Genomic DNA, 12,302 nt, shown 5'->3' with positions numbered 1-12,302 from the left:
GAATGTCCCTGGGTAGGGGAATACAATAAATCTCATCCAGAAATATCCCAACTAGTCATCCATTTCCCCAAAGCTGGGTGGGTTGCTGCAGATTATGAAAACTTGTACAGAGATCGGGGATCATTTTAGGCACCATGAGTCTTTTTCCTGTTACTGGTAACACAACAGGAAATTAGAACTTGTCCATAAGGAGCTGCCAGGCAGGTGGAGACCTTTGAGGTTGTACAATATTTGGACAGCTCCGTACCCAGTAATGTGCATCTCCGTGTAAAACACTTTAGTGACTTCAGAAAAGAATTCCACTTTTTTATTATGTTTCTATTTCTACTCCTTTTATAGTTGTAAAGTCTTTCTGACATGTTGGTGGGTTATCCTGACACTCAGCAGAAGTTCCTTATAAAACCCACTTCTAGGCAAAGAGAGATAATCATTAAACCAATGTCTCCCCTTCCAACTAGATCGACCTCATACATTTATTTTATTGTACCCCAAAGCGGTAAAATTCCTTTGTATATGTTGAATGATCTGATGCTTAATGGGTTCCTGAATCAAAAAAAAGGTTTAAACTGAATACTTACCTCAGTAGTGGGATGCCTCTGGATGGTAAAGAGCTCTCCCCATCCTCTTCAATGCCACCGATCCAGTGTTGGGACCCTCTGAACATATGAGACAAGGGCTTGTCGAATGTTTTAACGCAGCCGTGGTCCCGTCCATGTACGAGCGCGGACACACTGTGCAGGTGCAAGTATGGCCTGCACAGTAGCACGGAGCCACTCATGTACAACCGTGCCCAGGCGTGCCCATGTTCCTATACAAATGGAAGTGCGGCCCTGAAGGAGAGGGCCATGGCAATCAGCAATAGTGTGGAGCAGGATCAGAGAAGCCTCTGGAACATCCCAGGGCTTTCCTCTACAGAGGTAAGTAATTATTCTATATTTTTGTTCATATTAAAGTGAACCTAAAGCCGGGGGAAAAAAATGAGATTAACTCACCTGGGGCTTCCCTCAGCTCCCTGCAGCCTCCTGCAATAGCAGCATAGGGGGCGATATACAGGCTGGGAACGCGAACAATCACTCGCGTTCCCATGCCTGTCAGCCGGTGACGGCCAAACCGGAAGTGCTCGCCGGCGGGTCCTGGAGTGTCAGAGAGGGGCTGCGAGGGCATTGATCGGCTGCAGGGGGCTGAGGGAAGCCCCAGGTGAGTTAATCTCATTTTTTTCCCCCGGCTTTAGGTTCACTTTAACCACTTCCGGATTCTCGGTGCGTATATATACGCCCCTGAATCCTGAAGTGTATACCATGGAAACAGCCGCTCGTATGAGCGGCCGTTCCATGTCAGTTCACGGAGGGTGTCTCCGTGAACACCCTGCGAGCCGATCGGCGGCTCGCAGGGTAAATGTAAACACACGGGGAAGATCTTCCCCGGTGTTTACATGTATACGGCGCTGCTGCGCAGCAGCGCCGTAGAGGAGATCGGCGATCCCCGGCCTCTGATTGGCTGTGGATCGCCGGCATCTGATAGGCTAAAGCCTATCCCATCAGGCGCAGGACGGAAATCCGTCCTGCGCCGCTCACAGAGGGAGGGAAGGAGGCCAGGAAGCGCTGCGGAGGGGGGCTTTGAAGAGCCCCCGCAAGCAGCCAGCAGTGATCAGACCACCCCAGCAGGACATCCCCCTAGTGGGGAAAAAAGGGGGGAAGTCTGATCGCCCTGGCTGCTAGCTGATCTGTGCTGTGGGCTGGAGAGCCCACGCAGCACAGATCAGCACACAATTTCATGGTATGGAAGTGGTTAAAGCAGACCTGGGGTAAATAAATAAGAAACATTACTTAATCAGTAGATGGAAGCCTGTGGATGATCTATTCTAGAAGCTCTCCGATTCTCCTGCACCCCACTGCTGTTAGCCTCCATTTTCAGGACCGTGCTTCCATCTGTGTACAGACATGGCTGCACCGTGCGATCCAAATACAGCCTGCGCAGTAGCATGGAGCTACCCATGCACTGCTTTTTTTTTGTATCAGGCCTTTAATGCTTCCAGTTGTCTTTATAACTTTTTTTTCTGTATTTGTGTCTTTTCCCTTTTCAACAGACATGCCTTGTCTTGCGATTTACAGTGATGGCTTGTTACACAGAGCAAAGTTAGTTTCCATTAAAGATTATTATCCTTTGCGTTTTCTCATGGAATTTGTTGATTATGGATCGACAGCCGTATTAGACATCAGCAAGTAAGAAGTTAAAGTATTTTCTGTAATGTTGATACCGTATATACTAGAGTATGAGCTGAGTTTTTGAGGCCAAAAAAGTGGCCCAAAAGTGGGAGTTTCGGATTAGGTGTGCACCCTTCAACACAATGTGTAAAAAAAGAAACAGCAGAGCAGCGCTAATGATCGCGTGCCCCCTTACCCCGCTTGCTGATTATGTGTAAAATAATCCTTGCCCCCCTCCTCCCGATTGCCAGTATGCATAAAGTAATCTGCATTCTCCCCCTCCTCCGCTTGCCGCTATGTGTAAAGCACAGTAATCCGCAGGATATTCCCTCTCTGCCAGACTGGCCAACCTTTGACGTGTCCTCCGTGTCTCCCAGGGTGTCAGGATATGCAGCCGCGGCGTGAGTGATTCTTTCTGATCCACGCTGTTGGACTGACTCTTCCTGTCCGTCACAGGTTGATAAAGAGATGCCACTAGAGGGCGTCATAACGAGCCTGCAACGGACAGGAAGAGGCATACCAACACAGTGCAGACCGGTAAGAATCATTCACGCCGCGGCTGCATATCCTGACACACGGAGGACACGTCAAAGGGTGGCCAAACACTCCAGTTTGGCGGAGAGGGAATATCCTGCGGATTACCGTATTTTACACATAGCGGCAAGTGGAGGAGGGGGGGGAACGGGGGCACTCGATTATTAGTGCAGCTCATCCTTTTTTTGTTACACATTGCACTGGGGGTGCACTCGGGAGAGGGACACGCTGTCATTAGTGTAAGAAAAGCATCCCAGGAGATTAGAGCGTTTCTTGGTTTTTATGGACTGTGTAACTTTGGGTTCAAAGTTCCCTCTCTTCCTGCCCCTTGGGTCATCCATGTACCTTTCATTCACTTTAATTGCTATGGATATAGATTAAAGGTACACAATGTGGTCTGTTGGGACTTTTTTATGGCAGGTTCACACTGATCCCAGTTGCAATCACCTACCAAAGTTGACATCACTGCAGCACTCTGCACATGGCTGGGGCATGTGATAACAGCTATTTTATTGTACAAAATATGGATAGAAGTGAATGTGAGTGAAGTCCTCACTGGGTCTACATGTTTTTTTTACAGTGTTTCTCTCTATACTGACCCAGTGGTGTTGCATTGCCTACCCTCGGCTTATACTCAGGTCAATCATTTTTCAAGATTTTTGTGTAAAAGTTGGGGGGTCGGCTTATACTCGAGTGTATACGGTAGTCTTTATGTCTCATTTGCCAATAGGCATGATGTTTATGGCCTATTTAACCACTTCAGGACCATAGGCTTACACCCCCTAGTGACCAGGCTATTTTTTACAATTCAGGCTACTGCAGTTCTAAGGCCTCGCTGCAGGGCTGTACAACTCGGCACACAAGTGATTTCCCCCCTTTTATGCCCACCAACAGAGATTTCTGTTGGTGGGCTCTGATCGCTGCTAGGTTGTTTATTCTTTTTTGTTTGTGTGTTTTTTTTTTTTTTTTTTTTTTGTTTTTTTTTTATAAAATGTCCTACTTTTTTATTTTTTCCCCCACTCCCTCCCTCCCCCCGCCAGCCAAGGACAGCGATCAGCTGTCATAGGCATCAGCCTATGAGAACCGATCACTCCTGAGATTCTCTAGGGGGCAGCTGAGTGACACGGCTGTCCCCAGTACAGCGCTGTGATCTACGCTGTACAGTGTAAATAGACGGTTTTAATGTTTAACAGTCTCAGAGCGGAGACTGTTAGCGGAGCTCCGTCTTTCGAGCGGGGATGCGATCCTCTGCAATCTCCGCCCCCAAGAATTAACTCCAGTTGGAGTTGCGTGGTCCTGCCAATTGGCGTGAGGCGGTCTTTAGGTAGTTAAATTGCACACATTTCAAATGCACTGGTATAGCAAATTCACTCCATCCATTACCTACCTATAAGTAAATCATTTGGTTTTTTTATAGGTTGTTTCAGCTTCCTCAATGCCTTATTCAGTATCCTGCTAAAGCAATGAAAGTCAGGCTGGCTGGATTCAAGCCACCCAAGGAAGACTTAGAAGAGGAAAGACTCCCTTACAGGCCTGAATGGAGTTTAAAGGCTGTTTATGATATGATTTATTTGGTTCAAGGAAGAACCCTTTTTGCTACACGTGTGGTAAGACTCCAGTTATGGTTTAACCAATTAATGCAAAATTGACATTTAAAAAGTCCTGTTTTTGCATTGTGCAAAACGGACATTTTAAAACGATTGGTTTTGCAATGTAGATGATTGGAGTACACCCGCAGGGGGCGGGCAGGTACTTGTGCGCGTGGCCACTTTCCACCGCCAATGGGCTTCTGGGAAGTGGTTAAATGTGATTACTGACCTTGGCAGTAGCTAGAAGTGTAACAAGTACTCTGCTACTATCCTAGACACAGAACATTCTCCTAGGGGACTCAGCACCCGAGCTGCAGCCACTTGGGCCTGCTCTATAGGCAGTAGCAGTGTTACGCTAGATGCTAACTATATATTATCTGGCAGATTTACATGCCAGGTCGATTTTTTTTTCCAACATGTCCGATCAGAATTTTGATCGATTACCATAAAAGTGAACAGAAAATCGATCGAAATTCAGATTGCACATGCTAAAGAAAATTGATCTGGCAGGTAAATCTGCCAAAAAATTGTATCGTGCATACCTAGCATTGGGTAGTCTAGGCCAAGGTCTCCTCACTAGGTGTTGGCTTACTGAACAGGAAGAGCCAGGATTCAAACCCAGGTTTCCTGTGTAGAGAAACCAAGGTGGTTCTTGGGAGGGCAGATGGGACACAGAGGCAAGTCATAAGGAAAATAACATGCCTCTGTGTCCCCACGCTGCTGCTCTCTGCTCGGGGGGCGGGGGGGTTCCACTTAGCACTGCCGCACTATGGCCCCTTAACAAACACGGGAGAGGGATTCCCTGTTCAAAACGCCCACCAAGGGCGGTCCTACAGGGTCTCCAGAGCTGCCATTGGGCAGCTCTCTCCTAGCCACGCCTTTTGCCGCTCCCCGGCAAGCTGGTGAGAGACAGTCTCTTCTTGCAGCGTCGTGACCCAGAGGCTGTGAAATTGGGCCATTACGGCCCACAGGAGCGGCGGGTTTTGAGGCTACTTGATCCGCTCCGCCCCCTGGATCAAGTAGCCTACTTTTTGTTTTTATATTAGCCCACCTCGGCTCTCTTTAACCAGTACACTATCCAGGCACTGCTGTTCTAGAGGGAGCAGTGATGCCTGTGCTTTGCCTTTCACCTAAGCTGGACTAATGGGGCCGTTCACAAATGTATTCACACCAGCAAAAGTACCAATCTGTAATTATGGCTGAAAACCAAACGAGTCGCATGTAGTATTTGCATATACACAGAAAGTTGGATTTAGCTGGACTCTACTTGCTGACTAAGCCTTGGTTCACTCTCTGATGGAATAAATGCTGTATTATTTTGGGGGTCCGTGGTGGTGTCTGCTGCACTAGGGAGCAGATATCTTTGTTCTATAAGATGAGGGCTGTCCATCTCCTGTTCTCGAGGGCCTCACAAATTTTTGGCTCGGCTCAAATTCATTTATAGGATTGAATCAGGAAAGGTGTGGCTCTTCTAGTAGATACATTTCTCAGTCCATCCGAAACACCAGCAAGGATATGGCCATCGGGGACTGCAGTTGGACAGTCCTGTATGAGGGCCAGCCTTTGCTTTCTGAACAAATAGCACAGGTTGGGTTTGTGCATCATGGAAACGCAAACCAGAACACAGAGGAGACTGAGATATGGGAATAGGTTCTTGCTTTTAGGGTCTGTTCTGGAGTCCACTGGACCGTTGTCTTACTCTTTGGGAAATGGCTGGCAGTAAACTTTAACAGGCCCAGCCACTACTTAAAGGGACTCAGAGCTGACAAATTAAAAAGATTTTATACATATCTGTGGCTTTCCTCCAGACCTATCCGTTCCGATCGCTCCCACTCTGCCATCCTCTGCTGCCCACAGCGTTGGGAAGCGGGACCCGCCACTGACATCAGTAGCGGCCAGCTACGCAGGAGAAGTGCGCTCTCTATGTATCTCTCCAGCGGACTAGCTCCAAAGTGACGGAAGTGTGGGGACCCGGTTCATGAAACTGCGGGCAGCAGAGGACGGCAGCATGGGAGCGATCCAAGCTGGAGGAAGCCCCAGGTATGTATAAAATCTTTTTAATTTTTCAGCTCTGTTACTTTAAAGGGGCACTATGGCGAATTAGTGTTTATATAAGTGCTGGATAAAAATAAGCCAGCATGTGACAGAAGCTGCAATAACAAAGAATTGTCATTGACAAAGAATACTACAGATATAATCTGTAGTAAATCTAGTTAGGCTGCTCTTCCTGATGGTAGTGTGAAGGACCCGGCCCTCTGAAAGGCTACTAATCGGCTATCGAAGCTGTCCATGTTTCTCCTCCCTTGTGTACTGCACAGATCTGGGCATGTCTGCTATTTTATCTGAGCAGCATACAATAGAGAAGGTACCGATGGACCTTGAAGTTCAATCCTGAGTAAAAGTTCCTAGGTACCCATCATTGTTACATTTGCTTCTGTGGAAGGAGTATAGCTGTGCAGCCGTGTGAACCGATGCATGTGTCTGATTCCCTTTCTAAATCTGTGTTATTTTCCAGACCGGAGCTCCAGACCACACTGTGTTTCTGTATGATGAAAAGCAGCAGCTGGTGCACAAACCTCTGATAAATAGCAAAATGGCTGACCTGGACACAGCGTGTATGTACACAAGTTAATAAGTCTATTTTGTGTTAGAGATACAAAATAATAACATGAACTATATTTTTGTGGGGCTGATTTATGAAGACTGGTGAACAGAAAATTGGAGCCAAGGCAGAGCAGTTCCTCAAAGCAATGGCAACATGTGGAAAGTAGTTGCTCTGGGCAACTGCAGCAGTTTTTTTTTCAGCTGTCTTCCTGCACACACTAGGGGTTCTCTAGTGATGATTGGTTACCATGAGAGCATGACATACTGAAGAGCGTATTGCACCTCTAAAGACTGTCAGAGTTCTGATGTCACTGGTAGGTTATAGTAAGGGCCTGTTTACACTAGGTGTTAATTTGTACGTCTTTTTAGAGCACAAATTTGCACACCAATTAATTCCTATGTGCCTGTTTCCATTAGATGTGAAATTTGCATCCAAAACACAGACAACAGGGTTACTATCTTGGACACTGTTTTCACGTGCATTTTAGCATTCGTGGGGTTTTGCAATCAATAATGTCAGTATGACTGCCTTCTTGAATCTCCTCATAGAAAAATGGAAATCAAAAAATATGCAAATACGCATGTGAATTCACATTAAAAACTTATTTATATGCAAACATGCTTGTTAATTTCACATTAGAAAAAAAAAAATCATATGTAAATTGCATGCTTCTGGTGGAAACGCACCCTGGAACTATTCCACACTATCTTTGCCACAAAAAGTGTAATGATTAAATATCATATTTGTGAACAGTGAGGCCGTGTGAGTAAATTACCATTTTAGTTAGTTTTTCTGTTGTGTTTGCGGTTGTGCATGTGCAGTAGCACAAAGCTGTTCATGATTGAGTGGACTTGGATTACTGTGCAGGCGTGGCCGTGCTAGTACCCAGGGGGATCCTGCACTGCGCGCTCCAGGATTGATCAGGAAGGGTACTTTTATACTACATCAGTTGCTGTCAATAACTGAAAGGACAACTAATGTGCAGCCCATGCTTTCCTATGGCAGATTTCATACTGTATGCTTTTTCACAATGCACTACCATGGAGGGAAAAAAAAAAACAGGTAATTTTCCGTTAGCCAGGCGCATCCACTAGGTGGCGATAAAACACCAGAAGTATATCTTTCCCTACTATCCATGACGGCCTGGAGAGGGAATAGTAATTAACGCCACCTAGTGGATGCGCCCGACTAACGGAAAAGTACCAATAAACGCATTACCATATTTTTTAGAACCATAAGATGCACATAAATTTAAAAGAACCCGAGGTTGGTTCTAAGAATGCCCCCAGCACACAAAGACTGGGTCTGCATATACTGCCCAGCCTCTGTTGCTATACTGCTGCCCCCCCCCCCTTGCGCTCTGCTTGCCCCCCATAAATCAAACGCCGAGCTAGCGACACACAGGATGTCGCCAGCCGGCTGTTTACCTTTGGAAGTGTCTCTCTGCCGCTCCCCCGCCTCCTCCTTAGCGCCGCTTCCCGCTGATTGGAGGGAAGGGATGCAGGCAGGGAGCGGCGATATCGAAGGCGGGGGAGTGGTGAGACCGACACTGTCAAAGGTAAACAGCCGGCTGCGACATGCTGCATGTCGCTAGCACGGTGTTTGATTTATGGGGGGCAGCAGAGCGCGGGGGGACCAGGGGGGGGCAGCAGTATAGCAACAGAGGCTGCGTCTGCATATACTCCCCAGCCTCTATGTGCTGATAGCGTTCTAAGAACCCACCCCGGGTTCTCTTTAGATGACAATAATCAAGGGGGGGTGCTAAACCTGGTGCTTTCATGCCCCTTTTGTCTCGCCTCTTTCTATGTGTCCTCCTCTGTCCCTTTGTGTCCCCGGACCAGTACGAGCCGCATACCTGCAGCGGATTTTTGCCACCACTCACTGCTATTGTGACTTGGCAGCTGACCAGGCTGAGGGTGGCATCGAGCAGCCTGTGGCTTTAAAAAGAGGACCATGACATGGCTGATTCTGATGTGTGTGCAGCCCTGTCAGTCATGGCTGCCACTAAGTGAAATGACAGGTGGGTTGACGGTGCCGTGGTCCCGCCTGTGAGACCATCAGCGCCAGTCACTTATTGGCAGTCATGACTGACAGGGATGCACATCAATCAGCAGCAGCCATGTCAGGAGCCTCTCTCAGTGGGATCCTCTTGTTAAAGCCACAGCTTGCCTGATGCCACCCTCAGCGTGGTCAGCTGCCAGGTGACAATAGCAGTGACAGAAGACCGCTGCAGAAATGCAGCTTGTACTAATCTTGGACATCTTATGAGCAGGTATGCACAGTAGCGATGTGCTGTATTTAGACTATAAGATGCAGAGACTTATTCTCCCCACTTTTGGGGGAGAAAGTGTATCTTATGGTCCAAAAAATATGGTAAGTGGCCCAAAAGGGTTTCCTTGAGGGCTGGTTGACATCTAGGGGCGTTTTCAAGCTTTTTTTCAAGTGCAGGCGATTTTCAAAATCGCCCACAAAACGCTTGTGCAATGATTCTCAATGAGAAGGTTCAAAGCAGTGCCTGTACCATTTTTGGGGCACTTTGCTCTAATGGAAACGTTTAGAAAATTGCTTTCTGTGGCGATTGCGGTTTTAAGAATAAATACATTGTATTTATTCTTTTAGGGGGTCAAGGAGTTCACTTCCTGACTAACGTCAGGAAGTGAAAAAATGGAATCACTCTGCAAAAGCGCTTTGCACAAAATCGTGGCGCGCCGGGAGGGGGGAAAATAAAAACGTGCAAAAAAAATTAAATCGCTGCCGTCAGCGATTTCGATTTTAGATGTGAACAAAGCCTTAAAGAATGGTGTGGTGGTCGCTAGAGTAAAAGTGGTGGCAAACACTGCAAAAAAAATTCATTTAGCATAAATTATCCCCTAAAAAAAAAATCTAATTTATTTGCTTAATTATTTCTGTAGTAATGGAATGCTGTTGAGCAGAAAGTGTAGGTGGTCTGTGGCCCACTGTATCGTGGCTCATCTGTTGCCTTAGCGTTCAGCAGTATGGGGAGAGTCTAGGGGAGTAGGGGAGGGAGGGATGTCAGGGCACTGTGTTGTGCCTGCCCAATTTTTCCAATTCCATGAAGTGTGAGAAGTCTACAGTCTGTTCAAAACATTCACAATCTATTGGCTTTCATACTACATGGAAATGGTGAACTTAGCCAATGAAAAGGCTGCATGTACGATAGATTGCTCGTCTGCCCAATTGTTTTCCTGTGTACACTGCCTGATCCCACCCCTTTCCATTACAGATACCGTATATTCCGGCGTATAAGACGACTGGGCGTATAAGACGACCCCACAACTTTTCCAGTTGAAATATAGAGTTTGGGATCTACTCGCCGTATAAGACTACCCCTCTTCAAAACATGCCTCTTCCATCCTCCTGGCCCACCCCTGTATACACCCTCTGCACCTCACATCAAAATTATAGTATTATAAAACATAGAACTGGCATTACTAGGTGCTGCAGTCATCTGGGAGAGGGAAAAGAGATAGGGCTGTGCTTTTTAAGAACTGGCAATGCTTGCTATAATGCCTATAGTACATTGTGCCAGGCAGAGCTCTAAATTACATACCGGGTGCTGCAGTCAGGGGAAAGATCCATTTGAAAAATCCGTGTCAAGTCAAACTTTCTGCAATCTCTGTAGCTTTTTGTGAGCAGCTGCTCGCATGAGTAGCAGAGCAGCTTCCTAGTTCTGGTCACACTGGGTGTCAGGCGCCTGGTGTAAGTTCTTGTGCTAGGCAGAGCTTTAAATGATGTATGCAGTATGCAGCCATGGCAGAAAGGTTCGTTTGCAGAATCTGTTTTAATGCAAAGTTTCCTGCAATACCGGATAACAGCTTGCGAGCAAAAGCTCGCACGGGTCGCAAGGCAGCTTCCTGGTTCGGGGGTCACCTGACTGTGACGTGTGCGCTCACGCTGGAAGAGATTGCCGGAGGTGGAACACACTGAGTAGTGGAGCGCATACGTCACAGTCAGGTGACCCCTGAACCAGGAAGCTGCCTTGAGACCCGTGCGAGCCTCTGCTCGCAAGCTGTTATCCGGGATTGCAGGAAACTTTGCATTGATACAGATTTTGCAAACGGACCTTTCCGCCATGGATGCATGCCCGGTACATCATTTAAAGCTCAGCCTGGCACAAGAACTTACACCCGGCGCCTGACACCCGGCGTATAAGATGACCCTCGACTTTTCAGAAGATTTTCAGTGCTTAAAAAGTCGTCTTATACGCCGGAATATACGGTAAGCTCCAATTCTGACTTTCCATAGAAATCACTTGTTAAATTCAGCCAGAATTTGCATGGAATTGTGGCACATCACGATTCTCCATGAAACACAATAGGTCGTTCAGCCAGGAGCTAATCTTTCCAAAACACCTAAAAGTGTCACCAGTAAACCATTCTTTAACATGTGTACCCAACTTTACAGTGAAAGTGTCCTTAATACATAAACTAAGAAATGGGAGCAGCAATGCATGTTTGAAACTCTTTCGGGCTCTCTAACGGCTGAGCCAATACACACTGCTGAACGCTTTGCAATCTGTTGGTGCTACTTTTTGAAAAAAAACAGCATTCACTTGCATTAGAATTGTGGCAAAATCATCACCAAAATTGGTCGCCGCTATTTTGAAAACTCATGACTTTTGCCGTGAAAGTGCTTGTTCAAAAAGCAAACTGAGCACTGTCAGATCGTGAAGTGCTCAGCGCTGTGCTTCAGCCCTTATACTGGCAGGTTATTTTAGTTTGCTTGTGATATAAATTGCTGTTCTGCTATAATTAGAGTGGTTGTGTTTGTATTGCAGATACCGCTGGCTGAGCACATGCCACTGTGAACAGAAGAGCTTGCATATTCTGCGGATGGCTTTTTACCGATCTTCATTTGAGTTCAAACATTTATACATTAGAAATGTTAAGTTTGAGTAAGTTTTGTTTTCTGTACAGTATGTTATGTTAATAGCTGTATTTGGTAAGCTATTATTTGTAAAGGTGCGTACACACGCACTACTGTAATGAAAGACGGGTCTGTCAGACCCTCCCGCTGGGTGGGCGTTCTGCCGACAGCAGTGCGTGTGTGCAGACGATCTGCTCAGTCCATTACAGTAGTGTGTGTGTACGCACCTTAAGGTTGCATGTAAAGACAATTATGTTAAGATTTTTTTCCTATAAGATATGAACCTCTGGCCGATGTACACGGAGGAGGAAGTGCAGACAAATTGTGTTTAGCGTTTCAGGCTTGGAATAGATTGTCTTCCACATTAATGTAACAAAGCAGACAGAGCTACACTGTTAGTTGTTTGGTTGAGAAAAGTTTTTTCTTTTGTTGTATTGAAAAAAAAAAATCTTGAATGATTAAAGGAAAATATGTATCAGTTGA

At 46.4% G+C, this 12,302-nt stretch overlaps 1 protein-coding gene across 1 annotated transcript in view; it reads left to right on the top strand.

The window, feature by feature from the left end:
* The window catches only part of RNF17 (ring finger protein 17), a 191,098-nt gene extending 178,796 nt beyond the window's left edge, over positions 1 to 12,302 (top strand). Inside the window, exons 37-40 of the mRNA XM_068266942.1 lie at positions 2,087 to 2,222; positions 4,156 to 4,345; positions 6,843 to 6,942; positions 11,731 to 12,302. Coding sequence (XP_068123043.1) covers positions 2,087 to 2,222; positions 4,156 to 4,345; positions 6,843 to 6,942; positions 11,731 to 11,744 — 440 coding nt within the window. The 3' untranslated portion in view covers positions 11,745 to 12,302. The remainder of the gene's footprint in view (positions 1 to 2,086; positions 2,223 to 4,155; positions 4,346 to 6,842; positions 6,943 to 11,730) is intronic.

The sequence above is a fragment of the Hyperolius riggenbachi genome, chromosome 2 (assembly GCF_040937935.1).
Source record: "Hyperolius riggenbachi isolate aHypRig1 chromosome 2, aHypRig1.pri, whole genome shotgun sequence".
Taxonomy (NCBI): domain Eukaryota; kingdom Metazoa; phylum Chordata; class Amphibia; order Anura; family Hyperoliidae; genus Hyperolius; species Hyperolius riggenbachi.
The sequence above is the reverse complement of the archived record's forward strand: the minus strand, read 5'-3'. Positions and strand labels throughout refer to the sequence as shown.